The sequence below is a fragment of the Hermetia illucens genome, chromosome 4 (genome assembly GCF_905115235.1).
Source record: "Hermetia illucens chromosome 4, iHerIll2.2.curated.20191125, whole genome shotgun sequence".
NCBI lineage: Eukaryota > Metazoa > Arthropoda > Insecta > Diptera > Stratiomyidae > Hermetia > Hermetia illucens.
In genome coordinates this window covers 56074436-56099531 of record NC_051852.1, presented here as the reverse complement: position 1 = coordinate 56099531, position 25096 = coordinate 56074436, and the positions used below count along the sequence as shown (strand labels likewise).

Sequence of the window (25096 nt, the reverse complement as noted above, 5' to 3'; positions counted from 1 at the left end):
ACACTCGAAAACCGTTTCGAATTTTCGAAGTCATCTTCTTTTCGAATGTTCAGCACGTGGATTTGTTTTGTAAAGTGAAACGTCGCGTTGACACCGCATCGACTCAAAAATTATAAACAGAAGCAAACGTAGGAAGGGATAATGGGGAAAAGCAGGAAAAGGAAGTTTGACAACAAAGAAGACAACAATGAGTTCGATTTAAGTAAAAAACATTTAAAAACGGGTCACATACGATCCATGGAGAAGCGTTTGATTGTGGTTCTAGAGGGAGCGCAGCTGGAAACTGTCAAGGTAATCTGTTTCTCATAAATCTTATTAAACTTGAAAGTAGTTTAATGTCTTTTCTGTTCAAAATTACATTAAGTATTAATCGCCGTCGGTTGCCATCCTTATGCTGAATCCTGCTAAAGTTTCAGTGCTAGGGTTGGAAAACACTTATTTTCAAACTCTGTCTATATATTCATATTAACTGGAGACGGCTTGTTTGCACTGACAGTCTTTATTATTGTAATTTTCTTTATTTCTAAAAAAAGCAAAATTGTTCCTTCGATTCAGTTGGTTAATTCTGCCTGCCTTCTCGCCATCTATAATTTTGCCGGTTGAAAGTGTCATAACAATACTTTGTGAGGGTTTTATAGCTAATTTTCAGTATGCTAGTCGGAAAAATTTTTCGTTGCAACCAAAACGAGATGCACACGAGGATGGTATCTTTTGCAATGCCAAGCTAGTATTTGCAGGTAGATTCAAAGAAGATGAAACAGAATATCGGCTCTAGGGCTCCATCATCATCATCAACGGCGCAACAACCGGTATCCGGTCTAGGTCTGCCTTAATAAGGAACTCCAGACATCCCGGTCTTGCGCCGAGGTCCACCAATTCGATATCCTCAAAAGCTGTCTGGCGTGTTGGCCTACACGATCGCTCCATCTTAGACAGGGTCTGCCTCGTCTTCTTTTTCTACCATAGATATGGCCCTTATAGAGTTTTCGGGAGGGATCATCCTCATCCGTACGAATTAAGTGACCCGCCCACCATAACCCTGTGGTGAGACGTTTCGAGCGGAACAGTTTTTGTAAGCTGAAATAGGCTCTGTTGGCTGACAACAACCTAATCTATTCACGAGACCTCAACTATCTGCATTTCTTATGGTGTGTTTCTACTGGAATAATAGGCTTGCGGATCAGACCTTTGGCTACCAAGAGGTGTTGGGGAACACTTCTCAAAATCTAGCGTGATTCCTAATTCAAATACATGGTTGCTTTTCATTCGCGTGTCAAACACACCTACACGGTTACCGGAAATGCGCTTTAGCTGTCCCACGACTTCCTGAAGCGCTCGCACTCGTCCTCTACTGTTCTGCGCCAAATACCCTTGGGGCGGCCATCTTGGGAGAGTGGATTCCACTGAATGGTGAAGCCCGCCCTATCACATCGCATACGAATGGCAAGCCCGTGCGCTGGCCAAGTTGTTCGTTTGGGGTAACATTAGGCCAGCGTACTGCAATGATACGACGAAGACAGGCATTGACGAAAACTTGGAGCTTTTAAGTAATAGTGGATTTCACCTTACATATGATACTCCCAGATAGTAACACAGAAAGAATATTAGCACAGAACAGTGTCAACTTGATCTTATTGATGAGATAACTGCATTTCAAGATTTTTGACAAGCAGCAAAAGCTGAACTGCGTCGAGTAACATCTAGTTCGGTGTCGCCGTCGGTAGACACCACGCCCCCTAGATATACAAAATCAATGACGAGCAGGTGCAACGAAGACTGCGCACTGTTTCAAACTGATCCGTACGGTGTTGATATAGTCAATGCAGGTGGACCCGGAGCGGAAGCCAGCCTGCTCTCTGTTGATCAAGCTTTCGAGATGCTCTTTGACGCGTTTCAGGTTTAATTTAGCTATTATCTTTGCAAAGACAGGAAGCACGTAGATACCCCTGAAAGGGTAACACTCAAAGCGGGTCCCTTTCTTTTGGGATCTTGACAACCGTCCCCTTCTTCCATTCTCTAGGAAAGGTCTCAGATTCCTAAGATTTTCGTATTAGTAGAAGCAGCAGACCTGCAGTAAATGCGAGTGCAGCAATAAATAACTCTGCGGCGACCGTCAAGCCCCTTGGCTTTGCTCCGTTTCAGTGCATTGATGATCAAAACGTATCCACATGTTAGGGTAACTAGTCATTTCATTCACAAGCGGATATGATACGGTTAAGAACTGTGATGAAGGGTTCCTTCTGTTCAGTTTTTCATCATCCTGTATGAGAAGTCGATCGTTGACATCCTTCACAGAACCATTCAAAGATTTGCGGCCACATACGAGCCCTTTTTTGCCACAGCGTACACTACGCTGAACTTCTCAGAATTTCACTCGGCATCGAAGTTCGAACGCTTCTCGCCCGCCAACATGGGGAGTGGTCAGTAGAGCCTTCAACCCCTTCCGTTCTTCATCGATTCCCTTCCACGATTCCGCAGTCAGCAAGATCTTATGACAACCCTTCGGGACGTGGCCGACGACCTGTACAGCACCCGAGAAAAGAGCATTTTTGATGGCGGCCAAATGCTTATCGATATTTTCAGGCGTGTTAGTCAGTATATCTGCCGTCCGATCAGCAAGATAGCTCTCCCACTATCGAGCGACAGCTGAGCAACCCCTCATCCCTCTCGAAGCCGTGGACAATCCTTAAACTGGACCAGAATCTTGCAGTTTGAATTTTGTCAGAAACCGGATCCCAGGTCAAGAGAACGCGTCTTGCGGTAGCCGTCCAAAATAACCTGGCATCAGATTCGCGTTTGCTACCACTAGGCTTTCCAAAGTACAATAGCACATTCGCTTTGGCCCAAAATGTCCAGTTTATATCGCTGGAATTCCCGCTCAAGTTGGAAAACGCGAAAATTATAAGGACCCCCGCTATTATTGTCGAGGAGGGTGCGCACATCCCACAAACCAATCATAACCACAGTCTCTATCCAAGGCGTTGTAGACGTTTCGATAGCAGTAGGGTTTCAAAGTTTGCAAGTTGCTAGCCCATAAATTTCTATCTCTTTTAGTCTCTTCTTACGACAAGCAAGGACGGGTTTGAGTGTATTCTTAAGCCCTAACTCACAGGGGGTATTTCAAACAAGATCTGGATTTTATAAAGCAGGTTTTTCACAATGTAGGAAGCAGATTTATAGACATGTGTAATATCAATTAGTTTTATTTTTTCCCGTATTTCTATATATATCTTATATATATATATCTTCTAAATTTTGGTAGGCTAATATACAAGAATATACAGAATGGTGCACAAATGGGTCCATGTTGCTTAAATAAGTCGATTTTGGAGTTGCTCTCATTTGCTCCACACTAATAAATGGGGTGCAATTGGGTACATATTTGAAATGAGTTATGTATTATTAGGTAATTCTATTACTTGAATTCGGTTACTAGATAATATCATCTAAACGAGCGGTAAACGCGAGGTAGTCATAATTGCCATACCCTTATGATAAATGAATACTCTAAATAATATGAACTCCTCCAGGCCTATCAATTAGCCGGAGCATGGCCTCCTGGTTGAAATGGTGGGCAAGAAGTACCTTATTTGCCCTTGATGAGTGTCCATTAACATGTCTACTATCATTGTTTGCGTCCTTCCTCTACTGGCCTTTACTGTAGATGAACTAAGAGAAAATTGTCGTTGAAGCTTGAATTGATGGATGACATCAATGATGTTGTTCCTTTGATTTACCATTTCTCAGTTATTCTTCTAGGGACTTATAATATTCCTTGCTAGAAGTGCGATTTTTCAGAAGCAACATGAACAAATTTCCGTTTTGGTGAATATCGCTATTTTTTCGACATATTACTGGCCTTATTTTGAATCCAGGAATTCAAAAAATAATTTGGCGACTCCTACAATGTTGAGATCGTTTCTTTTTTTCAGGTTTTTGAAGAATATTTCTGAATTGGTCACTACAGGGAACCAGAATTCGTGCGCACTTAAGCTACTCTTGCTAAATTGTCGTCATCACAATGCACCTTGATGAATCTGCCGATGGGCCATCTCACAATGGAAATGTTGTCCTCTTCGATGATAACTATTGTGTCTTCTTCTTGACTTATTTTTCCTTATGCTGCGGCATTGAAAGTTTTGTCTAGTACTCTTGGGATCCATGCTATCAAAATAATTCTTACGTGATGTATGAAACCAGCTTCTACTTTGTGTTGTAAACCCCTCTTGGGAGTCGTGAATGTAGATCAACAGTTGCTTTCAACGTTTCCCCAATGAGAAATAGGTATTAAAGCAAATAAAACATTCGGGTCACTTGTCAGCGTTATAAGTAGTCTCGAATTGTGTATTTTTTCTACCTCACTGCTCAAAACACATTGCTCTTCTTAAGTCAGTGAGGCTGAGGAAGTTTTCTGTTGCAATAGATTCATTACTTACTTGAAGACAGTTTTCCACAAACCACCAGAGGTAAAACGAAATTTAATTTACCTAGGGCTGCATTCGTCTTAAATCGCCTCGGTGTCTTGGCAGTATATCGTTGACAAAAGTCCCGTTAACTGACACTTTGATACAATATGAATCTTTTAACAGCTCTAAGAAAATCATGAATGAGCAGGTCACTAACGACTTCAACATAGACAGCCTTAGCGCCGAAGCAATAGAATACTGCCAAGTGGGTTTTCTGTAGACGACATCCCTGCAACCGATAGTAGATCCAGATCATGTGCGTACGCATCCTTGGCTTTATGCAAAAGTTAGCCAGAACTGTTGCCTTGTAAGTACTAGTAATCGCTGAGGTAGAGCATGCATAATCTTTACATGTAAATTGGCTATCAACAATTTCGTGACTTATTGTCCATATTCACCTTAGATTGTCCTTTCATGATCCTCCAAAAAATAAAGATATAATCTTTGCGTTTCGAAAGATTTATCAAACGCGAACGAGTTAGAATGTTGTATTTTGCTTATGAAATTGACTTCTTCCTCCTATGACACGGCCAGACAAATAATTTTTGGAGAGCCAACAAAGCACAATTTGGATGTTAACTCTGAAGCTAGTATCGCGCCGCCATTCTGGATGGATCTCACCATACAGCTTTTCCGGATCACCTGCGCTAATGTTGGCATCCATTGAGCAAACACATATCTTGTGGTCTGTACCGTGTCTATCCTCTCCAAGCTTTTCCGATATGGGCACCACCGTACATGCGGCTCGAATGGCACAGTCGTGTCAATCATAATTGGCAGCTGCTGCAAGAGAATTTTTGCAACAATTACAATTGGTGTGTCCGAATAGCTGAGTGGTAAGAGCACAAGGCTGTCGTACAGAAGGTCTGGTTCAAATCTCACTGGTAGCAGTGGAATTTGTATCGTGATTTGATGTCGGATACCAGTCTAAATCAGCTGTGAATGTGTACCTGGATCAAAACTATGGTCTTGAATGAAGCACTCTAACACAATTCAAGGCCCTAATCCGATATGGACTGTTGCGCCAACGATTGTTATTATTATTATTACACGACAGCCAGTAGATGGAAGATCCGTACTATATTCGCGGCGATCGTTTTTTAGTTGCTCTGCACTGTTCAAAGGGTTTTGCTCTGTTTCTGGAATATGTCAGATTTAGATATTCATATCAATTCTATTGTCTTTATTGAAATTGCATAGCTGTCATGATTTAGACACATGCTCAAACCCTCCGAGTAGATTTTTATGATCGGGAATGCATTTTCGAAATTTAAGATCTCCGAAATACTTAAATACTAAATCAGATGTCAGCTGTGGTATTTCAGATGTTCAGAACTTCTAGTGACTGAAATCGTGTTTTTAAGGATTTGGGAAATTCCGCCAATGATTGCAATTGCTTCGGATTTGCAAAGATTGCTCTATAGTCTAAGGGTGGCTTTGTTCAACTTTCTTACTGTAAAAGTATAGGATTCCGAGTTTTTACAAAATTGCCAGATTCTTTAAACCTAACGGTATCATACAACAATTTAAGACGTTCTGCTGGGCGCAATGGTCGCGATAACATTCTATCAAGGAAAACTATTATTAGAAGCCTTGGGGTGTTATATCTGTCGTGCAACAATTTCCAAGCTTGTATACTCTGAACCCGCCAAACTTAGATGTGATATCAAAGGCCATTCGCCTATCTTCCAAAATTCATTTCAATTACCACATATTTCCACATGATGTTATTTGCTGATTATCTACCGCGGTTATTGGTGGAAGAATTACTGCCATAGTAGATAGACTTGACTCTGGGTACAATATCTTTTAGTAAATCGGTCCATACACTATTACGGGCGACTGGTCGCTGCCCTGCACATCGAGCCAATTGTTTCTACAATCAATATCAGACCATGCTGCACTTGCTACTCTAATTGTATATTGGTTTTCAGATCGTATACAGTAGCCTATGAATCCTTCAATGTTTTCCGTATGATGCATGGAAAGTCTTTGCTGTGATTGGGAGAAAATGGCCGCCTCTTATGAGAATTTATTCCCTTACATGGCAATTAAGATAACCCGCAATGATGACATAGCCGTCGTCAAGCACGTTACAGTCTTTGTGTCGAGTGGTTGCCAGAAGGCGTTTTTCTCGGCATCGTGGGGAACTTCCTCTGGTGCATAGGCGAAAAAAAGTGAATGGCGTGGTCAGCTAAGATGATAATGGATTTTAATAACCTGTCATCAAGTCGCTCGGCCTGTTTAATAGCGTCATGGAAACTGTTAAAAATGGCACAGCCGAAACTATAATAAACATGTATGCTACCAAATTAGGGAAGTTAGTTTGTAGCCATTTTTGCCGTGTTTAATGTTGCAATTCTTTGTACTACATCATCCAGTCTCCTGTAGAACGGAGATATCGATTCGCCCAATTCGAAGGGCTCTTGCAAGTTGCACCAGTATTTAGCGTGCAAACACGGATTCGTGTGGCTCGAACGGATTGCGAATTATACAACTAGCAGTGGCAAACGAGATGATCGCTATCACACTGATGAATATCAGAACATATATAAATGGACCAATATAAATTCGGATTATTCTTTCCTTGGTATGATGTTCTGAGCTCGAACACTAAAGCATGCATAACAAGTCCCTTCGTAATACCTATAAAGGGAAAATGTATGCTGCTATAACCGCAGCTACCAGATGTGAAATGAAGCATCGACAAATGATCTTCAGCCACCTGAAGATCGTTATTATTGGTAAGGTGCCAGTAGTAAAGAAACGTCGAAACGACTGGTTCGATAATGATTGTAAGCTAGGAACGGAACGAAAGACTCCTAGACACTAGGAAATGCAATAATCTCAAAGAACGGGGCAGACAGCACTTACCACGAACTCCTTTCAATGAAGAAGCAATTTCGCAGACAAAAATAGGAAGCCTGGCAAAACGAATGTGTCTGTAAATTCTAGTAAAGGGAGCAATCGCACTAGGAACGCCAGTTTTATCAAGAGTCAGCAGGATGAAACCATATACAACTCGATACTCATCCTACCGAAGCAAAGGGGGAAATCTAATTTCCGAGTTATAGTATTGTGAAGACCTGCCCAACAACCAGAATATCAGCGAGTTAGAGGTGTCGATTTAAGAATCATAAGTCCATTGAAGTCGTTGCAATTACAGTCCAATTACTTAAATATTGAATAACCAATAATAATATATCAAGCAATTTATCAACTTATAATCAAGATCTGGAGCAGTGAATCAATGTCTGATGACTGGCAACGAGGCGTTATCTTCCCTTTACATAAACAAGCTGGAAAACCAAACGCTTCCGGTATCGAAGGTTTGGTGTTTTTCTAATGTGAAGAGCTTTCAATGTACATTTTCCCATTTATCCATAACTAAAAATTCCAAATAACCCTTCATGTATTTTAAACATCTGTACATATTACATAATATATGTGTGTACATATTGATGTACGCATCTAAATCGAATATTTTCAATTTACTTCGAAAACGCGAATATTACTCGAAATATACATAAGTATTCATCTGAATTGGGTAATGCCCGTATAATTCGTAACTATATATGTGAATAGTTTTCGAGAGTATGGACATGTAATTTGCAATATCTATGGTAGAAAAAGGAGAACTCTGTCTGAGATGAAGCGATGGTGTAGGCCAGGATGTCAAACAGCTGTTATAAAGGGGGATATTAAATTGGTGGATCTCATCGTACGGATGCAAGTTTTTGCGCCATTGATGATGATGATTTTCATTACGGGATTACGTCGCAATCAGGTCCATCCAAAACTATAGAACCGACATCTTGGGGTCACTTATGAAAATCGGAACGTAGTTTCCTTGGGTGTCATCTCGCTAAATGCTAATATTTTCATGATTTCTCAATTTGATTTTAGTTTGTAATGTTTATAATCTATACGATATCGTGAAAGTCTGATCTCATGCTCAAACTATATTATTTTTCAGGTTGGAACTGCATTCGAACTATTGAACTGTGATGATCATGCCAGCATAATGCGGAAAAATCAACGTGATCCTGGATCTTGTCGGCCAGACATAACACATCAGTCGCTTCTCATGCTCATGGATTCGCCCCTCAATCGGGCCGGTCTCTTGCAAGTCTACATTAAAACCGAGAAAAACGTCTTGATCGAAATAAATCCTCAAACTAGGATACCCCGCACTTTCAAGCGCTTCGCAGGCTTGATGGTGCAATTACTGCACAAATTCTCAATTCGCGCGAACGATTCAACAACGCGATTATTGAAGGTCATAAAGAATCCAATCACAGATCATCTCCCGGTTGGCTGTAAAAAGTATGCGATGTCATTTAGTGCGTCAAAGGTGGTTCCATGCAAGGATCTTGTGCCAACGGAAGAAGAGCCAGTAGCAATAGTTGTTGGAGCATTTGCTCATGGACAACTGAAATTAGATTATACAGAAGGTGATTTTTCGATAAGTAACTATCCACTTTCTGCAGCAATCACATGCTCTAAATTGTGTAATGCATTCGAAGAAGCTTGGGGTATCATATAAGTGATCAACATTGTTATTACTAGAATACATTAAATATTATTTTATAATTTGAAGTAATCAAGGGTTGTTTTATTCATCAGCCAAATAGAAAGAAATGAAGAAAACTAATTTAATCTCTCATATTTTCGTAATGATCTAGATGGAATAAAGCATAGAAGCACTTAATAATAGTTGACTTCGATGAGTATCAAATATGGAAAATATTTTGGTCTTTCCCTTTTCTTTCCTCTCTAAGCAAAATATCATTTGATCAACCTTCGATCAAATATTTCCACCATTCCTTCTGATTCTGAATGCATGCGTGTTATTCGGGTTTACTCGACTCACATAGATATTTGAAATTCTCTGACACGAAATTTTTTCTCTCTATATGCAGTTCTAATTGGATTCAAATAAACATATTCAACTTTCCAAAACTGCCACCACTCATTTTTTAAACACCCAATCAGGTGTTAGATATGTTTTCGGCCGTTTGCTGAAGTAGTTGATAAGTATAGTCACTGTTCGTTGGGAATAGTTCTATTATATCTATGCTCTCCAACATTGTATTTCCGTATGTTTCCCCGGATTCGCGCTTGCATCTTTTTACAGATACGTACTGTTCAGACTTCTCTATCTGTCCTTCCAAAGCCTGTTAGGTAACCCAGTAGAATGCCACTTGTGTTTGGTTATACACAAGTGATCATCAATTGCTCCACTATGGTATTCCTTGATTATCTCCTGCTTCGAACCACAATCCCATTTCGGAGAACTTCGCTAGTCCCACTTCCCAAATACAGTAAAGAGGTCGTTCATCAAGCTGGCTTTCCTTTTGGGTCCAATTCTGCTGTTCCTTAAGCTCCATTAACTTAGCTTTATCAAGGCCAACTTTCTGATTTGATCTGCTCTTTTGTCCACCCGATGAAGGGTAAAATATTCACTCATTCGTAAATCCTGTGAATCTGAGATCTTTCCCAATGATAGCAAGAATGGTATGATCGCTAAGATTCCGTATTGTATTGGTTCTGCTTGCGAAGATATTGGCTAAATTGAAAACAAAGCGTGAAATCCATTTCCACATTCAAGTCGGGTGCTCTTTTTTCGGAATTGTAACGATCATCCCCTTCTTCCACTTACTAAGACAGATCTCAGATTCCCTGGTCCGCCAAATTCACAGTTGGGATGTTGAATGGGATGTTACATTGCTTGGTAAACAGAAGCGGCGCATTGATCAGGGAATGACAAATCCACGAACGTGGAGGATTTCAACTTTGTGTTCGATCTAGGCCAAAAGAGCCTAAAATACACATTGACAGTCACCATATGAAGCCCCACTTTTTCCTGGAAAGATTGAAATTCAATTATTTCAGAAAAATGTAGAGCATCATTTTTATTTAAAGAATAAAGAACAATGATGGTTTTTGGCTCATCCAAAATAGAAAAAATTATAGAATCTTCAGTGCACGCGGAGGATAGTGCATCAGTAGCAAAATCCCCGAAGGAAATACAGTGCAAGTTCTACCTGTTAGTAACTTCTCCTAGAGCTTTGAAGGAACAAGCGGAAGAAAAGAAAGCTACAGATGTAAACGGGAACGGGCGATGCCAGTTTATGGAATCATATCTGCACAAAATGGACACCGTTAACCAATGATGGCTCTGATTCGGAAACAGAAGAATATTTTGTGTAAAAAGACAAGACTTAGGTCGAAAACCATAAAAGTTGGTCGAATCAACATGCAACGTGCCAAAGCCTTTTCCTTTCTGCTGATAACAAGGCTAGCAAACCTGCTGGAGTGCCCTTATATCATTATATATCTGGTGCAAGAGCTACGGGTTGGATGGAGCTATGGATGGATTTAACAAAATCTATGGCATTGGTTCAGTTAAAGGGGCTAAGATCTTTAAGATAAAAGATTCAAATGGTCGAGTGCCTGTTTCCTGATGTCTAAATTGTTAGAAATAACCACGCTGGAACAATTCTGAACCCAGTACTTAGTTGCGGCCATCTTACAATACCAGGTTAATGGAAAGTTATAGTTGCTATTGTGTACTTGTCCAATGACTCCTTGTCTTCTTCGCTTATGAAAGAACTAAGGGATATGGCAAAAATATAGACTCAAGTGTTCATCAGCCTTTAATAGGTGGTATATACGAACGTTGAACATAGTTGTTGGAGGAGTAGTGAATACAATCCTAGAGAAGAGAAACGTTTTTGATTTCATCACTTCAGCTGGTCTTATGAGTGTGAATGTAGGGTGTGACCTACAATCGTGGGGTTAAGAAGAAGTGAAAGAATTCACCTAACAATCTGCACTTCAAAGATGTTTAGTTGATTATAGATTGATTAGCGGGTTCTAGGAGAAGGCTTACCCCGAGACCACCGTTACTTAGAACAGTAATACAAACACGGCAGTCTAGGCAAAGTTCAAGAGCATGTTGGCAATAAAGTGCAGATCCTTAGCGGCTAAGGGTTCCTTTGACGATAAACGCTGTCTGCTTTGAAGAGACTTGTTCTTCTACCCTGGCAGCATGGCTTCGATGATATTTTAATTAAGTGGGTATACACTACGCTAACGTGGAAATTGCTGTGTGCTGAAGTGGGTGTTGACCGCCACCTGACAACAGAAGTAACGATAGGCTACTTGCAAGAAAATGCCGCATGTCGATGTAAGGATTAAGCTTCCACCGCTTATGGGCTGTGCAGGCGGCACTTTGCAACAACATTTTGTTTTTCTTCTACTAAGCCAGGATGTGGAATCTTCCAACAACTTCGGCAGAGACCGCTGGCGTAGTAGTAAAGTAGTTAGACACTTTTTTTCGCAGATAACGTAGAGTGTTCATTTGGGTGAGGGACAATTTGATGGCCGATCAGTTTACTGACTAAACCATTCTTCACGTTCAACGTAACCACTACGTAATACTCGTTTGATCCCTATCGCCATCTCTCACCTTCTTTGGCAGTGCCTGCAGCTTTTACCACCACCTTTATTGCAACAACGGTGGAGCGACCTTCCCTGAATCAAAACTGCATATCGAAATGAACATTTTTAGCAGCAGCTGCCTCATGAAATCTATTGGCAGTTATTCCCTCCAGTATTTTCCCCGTATCTAGAAGGCATATTCGGAGATATGATGACGGACCGCCAGATTATTTGCTTCCTTTTGGCAACAAAACCAAACGCTGCTGTTTCCATTTTTCAGGGAACCTCCCTTCGTCGAGGGATTTTTTGGTCTCGCGTGGGCGGCAGCTTTTACTGCTGTAGTGGGAACGCCATTAAGTCTCGGTGTTTTTTTGTCCTTATTTTTTGCATACCAGGAACAATTCATCTTCGCTGAAACGCGCTATGGTCTCTAAACCAGCTGCATTGATCGACTCGATGATTGTGTTCGATCTTTCCGGGAGCGGTGTCTTCACCATCGATACCAGCATCGTCAGACAAGTTACTTGCGGTGATTTCTTCCCCTTCATTTTAGACATCACCATTCTATAAGCTGTGCCTCAGAGATTTACGTCAACTTCGTTGCAAAAGTCTTTAAAGCTTCAGTTTTTTCTTTGTTTGATAGCAGCTCCTGGAAATCCAATCTTCTCTTCGAACGTTGGGCGATTCTTCGAGCTTGCAGGCATTTTGCCCTCAGCGTCTTTATTTCTTCATTCCACTAGCGGCATAATAAGCTTCTTCTCCTGGGAACTCTTCTCGCCATTGAAACATCGCACCCGTTGACAACAGACTGAATTTGCTATTTGGTCAACTTTTCTTCTGATCCTCGTTTCATAATAAGTGGACTTTAGTGTTTGCGTGTGTCTGGAATTCTTCTATTGTCCAACTAGGTCTTCCGTAGCAGCTGTGAAAGTTGGTGCCGTTTATTTGAACTTTGACGAAATCCTCCAATCGCTCTTCGATTTCTCCCCGCATGCCCACAAAACGACAAGTTTGCTCTTGTCATGAATCCACACATTTTTATTTGGTATTTTGTATGGTTCGCTGATAAGAACCACGTCCGCTCTCTCGTCTACTACAGATTATGCCAGTGATTGAGGTTTATCTGCATTGCCTTCATATTGATTTCGTAGCATTCAAGGTCCTCCTGAACACCGGACATTTCTTATTGTTAACTATAAAGCTAGCGTCTTTTGTCTGGTCTTTTCTACAGAACATACATGATGGCGTTTTATCGCAGTCATTCGCTATATGGCCTCCACCAACGCATCTCTTCCTTTTACAATGTTTGGCAAAGTGGCTAAATTCCAGACATTTGAAGCACTTTGTAATCCTCGCCTGTTCGCGCAACAGACAAACCACCCTATTTTTATAATTGTGCTTCCAAAGTGAAATCTCCAGATGACTTAGCAAAAGAGGGATTAATTTCCCACATGCTCATGCCGGAACCAGCAATTGGAGCGTCAGGAGCATTGGTTAACAGTGCTGTAAAAGACTTGAACTTCTCAAAAGAAGAAGTAGCAAAGTCTCTAGTGTCTTCTAGACACATCAAACTTTTCCTTTCAGAACCAAACAAACATACTGCAAAGTTTATCAGAAAGACTTGCAGAAGTATTGTGAGCCTCCTGTCTGATCATCATCCACTAATTGAGCATATGTTTACAAAAGGAATTCTACCAGACTTTACACGTCCTGTAATGAGGAAGCAGATTCAACGGAGCATTATCTATGTGAGTACCCCGTCATTCCTAAGAAGTGAAACCCTACCAGGTCTTGTACGGCTGAAAACTGCGGTGAAACGTTCCCTCCATCGCTTAGACTACTCACCATTCGGGATGAGAAGTTCACGGTTAACGTCCCTCACAGAACTATCGAAAGACTTGCAACCACCTGCAGTCTCTCGTAATGCGGTATACGTTAGTGAAACCATTATAATTTAGGACCCTGACTCACTGATCAGTGCAATAATTCTCCTTTTTACGGCGTACGCTACACTGCGCTTCCTGAGATTTATCGCAGCTACGGAACATCACAAACAATCAAAATCTCAACTTGCACTAGAGAGAGGAGCACTTTAGATAGAGGCCCAATGTTCATCGATATTCGCTGGTGAGTTGTTCGAAATGTTTACTGTCCGGTCAGCAAGATAGTTTTTCCACTGCCGAACGACAGCTTGGGGGATTGAGGCTCTTCTCCTCTGCGAGAAGATGCAGAAGGATCACGGGAGCGATAGTAAACGACTATCCAGTGATGATCTCGTTCGAGGCCAACGTCGGAATCTCTCTTTTTTCGAACATCCAAAGCTATTGCCAATCAAGGCAGATAATCATCATCAACGGCGCAACAACCGATATCCCGCCCTGCCTTAATAAGGAGCTCCAGACATCCCGGTTTTGCGCCGAGGACCACCAATTCGATATCCCTAAAAGTTATCTTTCGTCCTGGCCTACGCCATCTCCATCTCAGGCAGGGTCTGCCTCGTCTTCTTTTTCTACTATAGATATTCCCCTTATACACTTTTCGGGTGGGATCATCCTCACCCATACAGATTAAGTGACGGAAGTAAGGTACCCACCGCAACCTATTGAGCCAGATTTTATCCACAACCTGACGGTCGTGGAATCGCTCATAGATTTCGTCGTTATATAGGCCACGGAATCGTCCAACCTCATATAGGGAGCCAACAATTCTTCGGAGGATTCCTCTCTCGAACGCGTCACAGTTCGCAAATTTTCTTGCTAAGAACCCATGTCTCCGAGGAATACATGAGCTTTGATGAGGAATAAGAGCTTTGACCCTATGATGATACTTTTCAAGCGGAACAGTTTTTGTAAGCTGAAATAGGCTCTGTTGACTGTCAACAATCGTGCACGGATTTCATCGTTGTAGCTGTTATCGGTTGTGATTTTTGACGACAGACGAGAAATTATCAATGGTCTCAAAGTTGTAGTCTCCAAACTTTATTCTTTCCGTTTGACTAGTGCGATTTGATATTATTGGTTGGTTGCTTTTTGGTGCTGGCGTTATCATCATGTATTTCGTCTTATTTTTGTTGATGTACCCAAGAGATCGTGCCGTCTACTCGATCTGGATAAAGGCAGATTAAGGCAGATTGTATGTCTCGGGTCGTTCTTCCAACGATGTCGATATCGTCAGCATATGCCAGTAGTTGGGTGGACTTAAAGAGGTTCGTGCCAATCGCAATATACCTCAGCATTACGGATCACTTTCTCCAGGGCCAGATTAAGAGGGCACATAATAGGGCATTCCCTTATTTTAGACTGTTGTTGATGTCGAATGGCCTCGAGAGTGATCCTGCTGCACATCGGTCGGAACACCGAATTCTCTCATGACCGTGTAGAGTTTTACCCTGGCTATAATATCATAGGCGGCCTGTTTGTCGATGAAAAGATGGTGCAACTGATGTCCATGTTTTTCCATCGCTTGCCGTACACACAATTCCGTTCCCTTGCTAGTTTACATTCATCATCGAACTAGCTGTTTCGACTTTTTTTGCGGCTAGGGCCAAGTATATTTGTGGCCGTATAGTGATAACGTTCTTCATGTGATTGCTTGATGCTTCATCTCCAGGATCTTTATTGACCGCGGTTATTGCGGTATGCATTTCCCCCTTACAGGTGTTACGGAAGGCTTTAGTGTTAATTCTCACCTGATTGTCAGCGGGAATTCTAAGTGGTGTTGTTATTCGAGCTCGAAGAAACATGCCAACGAAACAGTGATCCGAGTATCCGAGCCCCCCCCCCTATATATATTGACATTCATCAAGGCTGAGAGGTGGCGGCGTTCGGTCAACACGTGGTCAATTTGGTTGAAAGTGGTCCCGTCTGCAAAGACCCACGCATATTTGTGGACTGCTTTCCACGTAAACCAGGTACTTCCAATAACCATTTCGTCGGACACTGCTAATTGAATAATACGCAGTCCGTTATCATTGGTATCCTTATGTAAGCTATGGGGACCGACGTATCGCCTGAACACGGGCTCCCTCCCTACTTGGCTGTTAAAATTCCCAACTATGATTTTGGTATCATACCTGGGACAGGCTTCGTCTACTGATCTAGTAGAAGGTATCCTTCCCCGACTCTACAGTCTCCGCTGTAGGGGCGTGAGCGTTGTTGAGGCTTATATTTTGATCATTTGAAAGTCAACTGGCTTTATTATAACAGGCTCTCTCTTCAAGTATTGTGTCGCCGATGACGGGGCTGCAAAAAACCGTAAAATCTCTCACCATTATCATTACGGCTTTCAAGATCGGCTTCTCTCAGCACATGGCCGTCAAGATGGTATGAGAGCCCAACTACAATGAGTTGCCCAGGGAAAACCGCCGTCTCCTTCATATCAGAAGTCTCTGTTGGTGCATAATACTGCACTATTGAGATGTTTCTCATTGTGGGTCGTAATTTGGCAGTTACTATTCTGTCCGATATTGGTTCCCGGGATATGAGAGTGTGCTTAGCGGAAGTAGTAAAGGTTAATCCGATGCCGGATTCATGCTTTCTTCCGGCAGGCCTGCTAGATACAATAGCATAGTGCCACAAGGAGGAGAAGATTACTCCCTAACGTCATCATTTTATCTGACAAGACATATACCCCCGAAAAAGAAACTTAAATCGGTTCAAAAAATTGGGTGAATTTAAATTCTCTCGGTAGACTGTACATTAACGACAATTCGTCCTAATTCTGAATATCTGTATCATTCGAATAATGTTTACCGCCATCTTTTGGCGAGTATGGTTACAATTTCGCACAACCCAAGCTCCATCTTGAGCTTCACACTAAAAGTAATTATGAACAACACCGTAGTTGACATTTCCAGACCCGCCTTCCGCGCCCGTTAAATTATTTTGCTAAGCAAAAATGAATTCCATTTTATCTTAATCCAAACTTCGTTTATTTATTTTTGTCGCACTTAAACAAATGGCGAGTCGAACGCAGCCCAACAACGGTTCGCCATTCTGCATGACGTTCCTCGTCACGCGCTATATTCTCATTTTCACCTCGCTGGTCGCCTGTATGTGTGTGTACGCGATTAAGCAACGCAGAGCGCATTTTCATCTTGTGTGGTGCGTAATTTTCCCGTGTTTTGCAGATGCAAAGCGATCAAAAACGCTCGAATTTGTTGGAAATCAATAAGTCGGACAGTTTTGCTTGCCGGGAAACTCGAGTTCCGTTGTAATTGCGAGTGGTGGACACAAAGAGCAGTTTGTGTGCAGTGCTTTCACTCGAAGTTCCAAGTGGATACGACGGAGCCCCCGTTTTGGCATTTCGCACCCACACACATGCATGCACGCGAAGGATTTCTTTCGTGATTGACCAACACAGGCGTGTGCGACACGCTTACTCATACCAATGCGTCAATGACGAGTTAGTATCTCGATGAAATGTCAGAGAAATTCTTTTCAGGACTGAATACTGTTTATGACTTTTGACCCGAAGCCCAGTTGGATGTTTTGCTGGCACAGATCGTAGAGTCTGGTGTTGGCGATAGCTGAAAGTGCGGAGCGAAGAAGCGCACCTTGACGGCCATTTTGATTGCTCAGAACGCATTACGCTGACTTGGTGTTCAAATAGCTGCATGGTGAAATCGCACGTAGCGGTGCGGATGTGTTTGTGAATTGTTCGTTGGCCGCCGACTGCACACTCGGAAAGACGACGGCTTGGTACTACACCGAAGCGAGAAGCGCGCGTCTGTTGGTCGGTCGGTGCGACTTTTTTCATTTAATTTCCCTTGAAAACTGCCGACATTGCGTGTAAATTATCGCGAAAATTATAGTTGAGAGTACTGCGGATGGATTTTCGGTGGAGTGCGGGAGTCTAGCGCGTGTTTGGCGGCGGGAATCGCGCTTGAACTTTAAGGCGGTCGAGTGTCGCTCCCGACAGCGATGGTGGTGAAGTTCTCATGCTACTGCTCAGTTGCGACGAGTCGTGGAAAATAGAATTTGTCGGTGGCAATCGCATAGGAAGCGGCGAGGATAGAAACATAAGATGATAGTGATGAATTGTGTGCCGAGGGGTGAATGAAAAAGGCAAAATACGTAATTAGGACGGAAGGAATCGAAGAGGTGTGGAAAGATTTCCGGTGCATCCGCGAAAGTGAGTGTGGCTTGTGGCTGAGTCGCGCTAGGAAAAACCCGAGCGAACTGTCGCCAGGCCAGTGAAGGTTGTGTGCGAGCAACTTATCGCTTGGGCGCCTGTCAAACCGTTGCGCCGGAGGTTCCCTGTATGCCTTGGATTTTAGCGAGCCATTTACCAGTTGCGTGAGAGAGGCCCGGAGTCGATTTCTCGGAATAACAGGTAAATGCGAGTGCTACGAAAATTTTTGGTACGACTGCTCCTCGGCTGGAGGTGTTGACATGCTATAATGCTTTATGGCAGCTCTGCTGTCGCCCTTGCCGTGATAGGTGGTGTGGCGACCGTGGGGCCGCGGTTGCCGCTTTCTTGGCTTCAGGGCGAAGTGCGTGAAAGAGACGACGACAGGCCGAACGGGTGTTTGGTCGCCGTCAAACAATCTAGTGGTCTCGCGCGCGCGCCTTGGACCCGCCATATTTGGGAGGCGATCAACGAGAAAATTCGTCGCCAAAGATTTGGGACGTGTTTCAAAATGGATTTTCGATTGTTTGCAGCGACCCGCGAAGCGTAGATTAGCGTGAAAAGTAGCGCGGAGGGAACGACTGGTGTTTTGCGCGTTAAGTTTGACGACTGTTGTGCGTAGTGACGGGGAAAATGACAAATCCGTCGCGACCCGTTTGATAATCGTGTTCGACATTGAGCGCGAAGTGTGGCGGCGGCTCGAGCAATTCTCCACTAACTTTCCGCTGTGTTCGGTGGGTAGCAAGGACGAATGTGGTCAGTTTACGACAAGGGTGTAAACGATTTGGTGCGGTGTCGGCTGGAAAATGGTTGTGAAGTGTACACAAGATGAAAGTTGGGACGGCGGCTCGGCGGCCGCACTTGATGGCTGGTGGCCTATTGTGGTTCGCCGCACTCAATTGAATTTCACATGAGCCAGACGGCGGCGTACGGCGACAGTTGAGTGGCCGTGCGATGCGAGTGAAATGTGTCAACGTCGCACTCGCCGGAGAGGAGTTGTCGCTGTCTCGCTTGAGCTGGTGCGGTCGAGGGTTTTGCGTCTCGCGACGGTGGCTGGTGTCGTCAGTGTCGCGCGGCTTGAGGCCGCCGAGTGCGATGTTTTTTCTTTCATTTTGCACGTCGTCCGTCTGACGTCTCGGCCGACAATGGATTTGAAGCGGTTGAGGTCGATTCCGTTCTGATGCCATTTGCCATGATGTCGGTGATTTTTTGTCCCCTTGTTTTGTGTTCGAGTTGATAGGGTTTACGTCGGCTGTCGGCTGCTCTCGACGACTTGGTCGCGCACCAGCGGAACTCGTATACGCTTTTGACTTGCCAGACCCACACATGGTTGATATTTGACATTTTTTCCTCGCCTTTCACGAGTCGTGTTTCCCTTTTGACCCACACCAGCCGAACGACCGATTATCTAAACACCAGTTTTCACAATTTGCATTGTGCGCGTTGAGCGCTGGTGCAGGCGGACGGGCATTTTGTGTTGTCATGTGGCTTGGTGGAGTTGAGACCGCAAACAAGGCAGCCGTTTCGCGCGCGATTTTGGCAAATTGCTCCTCCACTGCTTTCGGTGATAGTTGCTCGCTGAGGCGGTTATGCGCCCGACTCCGCTAGGTGGGCCTTTCTTCTGCTTTCTTCGAGAGCCAGTTTTTGGGCTTCCACGTTTTAAACTTTCACTTGTGTACACAAACGACAGAGGAGAGGAGATAAGTCAGAGCGAAATCCGTTCGTCGTAATCTTGAAATTTTTGTGAAAAGTAGAGCAGAGGATTTCCCTTATTCGAATGCCAAGTGTGCGATGTGTACGGTAAGGGCGTGTGGGTTAGCTGGAATGGCCCTTCGGGTGATCCTATATTGCTGCTGGGCCCTGATCGGCTAATAAACAATTTACAGAAAACATCAAAATCGGAAGAGATTTTACTTGGTACCACTAACTATGCATTCTTCTTATGGGAGCTAATACAGGAGAAATATTGAAGCGGAAGGAGAAGCCCTAAGAGGAATCTTATGACACTGAAAATTGCAACAGACATCAAACTAAGTGGTGGTGGTGGTAATGGTAAATTCCCTATTTCCACCTGAACAAACCCACGAATTTCCAAGAAAACCAGTATGGACAAAATCTGTTACATTCAATTTGTTCCCTGTACTTTCACGGGATTTACTCCTTCGATTTCTTTCAATAAACACACAAATATTGGAGATTAGCACGATGTCGTAAATGCAATTATTAATTCCCAGCAAAAGTGATATTTAGACGATCGTTTTCAAGCGCAGTAACGTCTGGGGGTTGATGACCCCCTGGGAAACATCTTTCTCATTTAGTACAACAAGCAATGTATACGCTTCAAGTGCAGTAATTCGAGGGTCTGAAATAGTAATCAAGTGTATGAATAAGCCTGATCAAAACTAGGAGGAACGGGTGTACATTCTGTTTTCCTCCTGTACGAACAGGAGCAGCACCTTGCGAGTTAATATCATTGTAAACAGTAAATCTGCGATGCTGTTTTCAGTCTGAGGTATTTTTTAGGAGGAATTTGAAGTTCTTTCACAAATACGATGGACCTTTTGAGGTGGCTTTCTGTCTAGGAAATTTGGTTAAAGAATTGAAAAAAGATAAATAAAATGAAGTTAATCGAAGAATCGTATTCTTGCGGTGGATATTGACGCATAGGCTTATTGCTGTAGGCTGCGCACAAATTATATGCAGCGGAAACTGGTTCGAAATCGAAGGGACCAACGAAAAACTTCGAATTAGTAGGAAACTCAAGGGACAAAGAAAATTTCGAATTATTTAGGATCCACTGTATCTGCTATGCATTGGTTCTTTGTATATCCAAATTCAACGTTGCCATTCATTAATCCTGATTGAAATTGTCATTGAAGGTCAGATTTCTAGCGTCTTCTATAATTCGCGCTTAACATCGTACCTGGATTCCTTAGATGTTGAACATATGGGAAGCCAGATGAACTTTGGGATATGACAGGTTTTGGTGTTGACCTTCGAATGATAAAAAGTTAATTTCATGATTTCTGACTCATCCGGCGCTCGACCAATCATATGCTCGGTTAAGGCTATGCAGAAACACTACTGTTTTCCAAGCCGGGATGTTCTGAAGAATCCATGCTTCTCTTAGTTTTCCTCTATCGTTTGCGTTGAGCCGTTTTTACAATAAAAAAAATTTAATAGAGCGAATTGCTATTCATCATCAATTTTCAAGGACCGCTTGGTATGTTAGGGGTTAACCTGCCCCACACATTTTCTCTGGGATTCAAGTTGGATGAGTTTCGAGCAGGGTTGATTGATTTAATAAATTAATGATTTATATCAAGTGATTTTTTTTTTTTTTATAAAAATCATGATTTAAATCCGTGTCCGGATAGCTGAGTGGTTAGAGCGGAAGGCTATCGCATGGAAGCTCGCGGTTCAAATCTCACTGGTGGCAATTGAATTTATATCGTGATTTGACGTCGGGGTCAGGGTAATAATCTCGGGCGAACGCAATGCTGACCACATTGCCTCCTAGTGTACCATTACGGTGTTCAATGAATTGCTCTAACACACTTCAAGGCCCTGATCCAACATGGATTGTTGCGCCAACGATTATTATTTTTATGATTTAAATGAAATAACTATAATAACAACTATATTATTAGAATAAGAAAATCAATCAATAAGAACTATTTACTAAAATATTTAGAAAGGAACACCAATTTTGCGCTTATTCAGTAGTTAGCCTGCTCCGAGGCTCGGTTTGGACCAGACCAGTCGAAAAAACCCTTTGTACAGAGACAGAGAAAGACACGGCTCTAAACAACTAGCATACACAAGAGGCATTAGTTGACCATGTTTATCTATACTGGGTAGCAGTGATAGAGGCTACTACGGTTTCGTCCACTGCAGAGGGAATTCATCAGAGCCTGCCGAAAACTGGACACAATTATGGACCAATTTGCCTATCTAACTGACACTTGAGCGCAACTGGAATTTTTAAAACAAATGTTGACAATGGTTGAGGTTTGCACTTTTTTCAGCGTTAGTGAAATTGTTAAAATATTTCCTACTGAGTTGGTACTAGGTCTCAATCTCATAGCATTTATTGCAGTTAAAAGTACATTGACCTCGTAGCTTCCAGTTGACTCATCTATACACCTGACCAACCATCATCAACGGCAATTTTGAGGGAATCCTAAGGTTTTGCCGTTTTGGGGCAACGCATTCGAAGTGAAAAAGAAAAATTATTGAAGATCCTCGAGAATAGTTCCGAAAGTAATCGTTGATATCGGAAATGATATACTCCCTATTGGTTTTATTCTAAATTTCCCTTGATGGCTTTTCCGCTCTTCTGCGAACGCATTGAACAGAACGTCGTCCTGAGCATTTCTAGGGTACAAATAGAATAGATAGAATAGAATTCTGGTTGGCAGTTAGTAAAGTAAAAATCTGTCATTGATAGTTTAATTACGACAAATTTACAATCAACACAAATAAATAAAATATGTTCATCATCATCAACAGCGCAACAACCGGTATCCGGTCTAGGCCTGCCTTAATAAGGAACTCCAGACGCCGAGGTCCACCAATTCGATATCCCTAAAAGCTGTCTGGCGGCCTCGTCTTCTTTTTCTACCATAGACATTGCCCTTTTAGACTTTCCGCGTGGGATCATCCTCATCCATACGGATTAAGTGACCCGCCCACCGTAACCTATTGAGCCGGATTTTATCCACAACTGGACGGTCATAGATTTCGTCATTATGTAGGCTACGGAATCGTCCATCCTCGTGTAGGGGGCCAAAAATTCTTCGGAGAATTCTTCTCTCGAACGCGGCCAATAGTTCGCAATTCTTCTTGCTAAGTACCCAAGTCTCCGAGGAATACATGAGGACTGGCAAGATCATTGTCTTGTACAGTAAGAGCTTTGACCCTATCGTGAGACGTTTCAAGCGGAACAGTTTTTGTAAGCTCTGTTGGCTGACAACAACCGTGCGCGGATTTTATCATCGTAGCCGTTATCGGTTGTGATTTTCGACCCTAGATAGGAGAAATTATCAACGGTCTCAAAGTTGTATTCTCATATCCTTATTCTTCCTGTTTGACCAACGCGGTTTGATGTTGTTGGCTCTTTCGTTTTCGGTGCTGACGTTACCACCATATATTTTGTCTTGCCTTCATTGATGTGCAACCCAAGATAAAATAGGTTGATGAGCATATTGAGGCATTGTGCAAAAACTGGAAAGAAATATTTCCTATAATATTTTCCATTAATGGACACTCCCTCTTCTATTGATTGTAGTTTGCCTTTTTCCGCGACTACTCTCTGCCAGCTAACATGAATTTTACGTTGAATCTCTTGTGTCTACTTCCTGCTTATTCGCGGCCATTGTTCCATTCAGCCGAAAGTATCGCTTCTCTTATTCATCACATTCCCTCTTATGAAAATATTTTTCACGGGATACTTGTGAACCCCTAGTGTTTTACAGTTGAGGCTGTTGTTATAACCAAGCCGACTCATCCTGTGAGTTTCTACTCGTGTTTAGATTCAGGTATTCACCATTGCTATCGCCCAGGAATTTCATCTCGGTTCCTTCACCATTTATCCACTTAATATTGTTTTATAAAACGAGAACAAAAATCACGCTGCTTACTTCAATGTGCAGTATTAATTCCAACAGACGATATCTTATTAAAATCCCCATTTTAAGTTCTTTTTTGGGTAGGGTAGGCCAATGCGTTTACGTATGGAATGGACTCCCGTAACGATACGGCATCGGACTACCAACTGATTATAGCCTGGAACAGTTGGACACATTACTTTGGGCTATTCCTCACGCTCGCCCGTCCTAAGAAGCTTTCAAGACGGACTACGCTCTTCAATGGGAGGAGAGAGGAAGAAGGGAATTGTTAATTCAAGGAATACTTTGGCGGTTTCTCCACCGGTCGTGATTAATCTTCTTCATAACGAGAAGATCCCGAAAGCAATGCGACTCCATTTGCCAGTGTTCCTCAGTATCTCTCTGACAATGTTCTCTGGACAGGGCCTCCCCCCTATGTTCGCATGAATTTGTTGACGAATCCCATCTCATCTTCCACAAGAGAAAAGGATGTGATCAGCGCCGTATTCCACTTTATTGGGGATTCTTATGCAATGGTGCTTCTTGTGGCATTGTCGTTAACAATTTGATTACCTCTCTATTTAAAAATTAAGTAGAAAATAATAGGTATCAGAAAAATACCGAAAGTTACAAGATTTTGTAATGTGTCTTTCCCCCCCTAGGATCATTTGGTATTTTTTTATCCAAGGCTTTAGAAACTTTTGCTATAACCTGAACGTAAGGCTAATTTAATATAGTTGGATAAGATTTTATAAAAAATAATTTATTATTGGGAAGAAATTGAAGGGACGTTAGTTGGGAGCACTAACTGCAGATTCTCTTCCAATTATTTCGTTGTTTATACAGATTCCACCTATACACTCCCTCTTGGAACTACTGGCAGAAAGCGTTTGTCTCGAAAAATAGTGATTCCATACTTTCAATTTATTTCCTACAAAAAGCGACTAGGATGCATTACATTTTCGTATCGCTCTTAATATGCTTTTTCGAATCATGATCAACATCCGTATATCCAGAATTTATTTAAGAGAATCATATAATATTCACCAATATCACTTACTTTTCGCGTAATGAATTGTAGATGAAAGACAAGATTCTTTCCTTCCAAACATGATTCGTCAGTAGTTTTTGCACAAATTCCAGCAAGGGAGTAATCATAAACTTGTCGCGTGGTCGTGGTGGAAGATGATAACCATACATAAGTGAACAGTGGATGCTTATTTGCAGTTGCTTTAATGGCTGTCACAAAAGCATGGGAAATTGGCTTTTCACTTTATCTTTCAAACATCTTCTACACAAAGTAAAAAAATCCAATCAATAATCTCGAACCAAAGTTATAAGAAAAACGTTCTGTTTTTTTTCTCTTTTTAGTTTTTATCGGAGGTACTCATATCGTTCAATTTTTGAGGCGGCAATCTTTCTGTAAAGTATGCTGGCAGCATCTTC

General features: G+C 42.3%; 2 protein-coding genes across 15 annotated transcripts in view; both read left to right on the top strand.

The window, feature by feature from the left end:
- Positions 1-35: 35 nt before the first annotated feature.
- Positions 36-9073, top strand: LOC119653886 (ribosomal RNA small subunit methyltransferase NEP1). Its single transcript, XM_038059006.1, has 2 exons — positions 36-291; positions 8443-9073. Exons 1-2 carry the CDS (start codon positions 142-144, stop codon positions 9010-9012), a joined length of 720 nt encoding a protein of 239 aa, XP_037914934.1. The 5' UTR covers positions 36-141; the 3' UTR covers positions 9013-9073.
- A 7871-nt stretch (positions 9074-16944) lies between these two features.
- LOC119653500 (homeotic protein female sterile-like) overlaps positions 16945-25096 on the top strand; it is a 47616-nt gene continuing 39464 nt past the window's right edge. For 5 of the 14 annotated variants that reach the window (XM_038058137.1, XM_038058150.1, XM_038058143.1 and 2 more), the window contains exon 1: positions 16945-18245. The gene's annotated coding sequence lies outside the window, so the exon portion shown is untranslated. Of the gene's footprint in view, positions 18246-18298; positions 18776-25096 lie in introns of those variants that run through there. The other 9 variants (XM_038058147.1, XM_038058142.1, XM_038058146.1 and 6 more) reach the window with 5 other exon arrangements.

Coding starts and splice junctions, on each gene's coding strand:
- LOC119653886 (XM_038059006.1), top strand. CDS start 142: ATGGGGAAAAGCAGGAAAAGGAAGTTTGACAACAAAGAAGACAACAAT. Junction 292..8,442: donor CGCAGCTGGAAACTGTCAAG/GTAATCTGTTTC, acceptor ATTATTTTTCAG/GTTGGAACTGCATTCGAACT.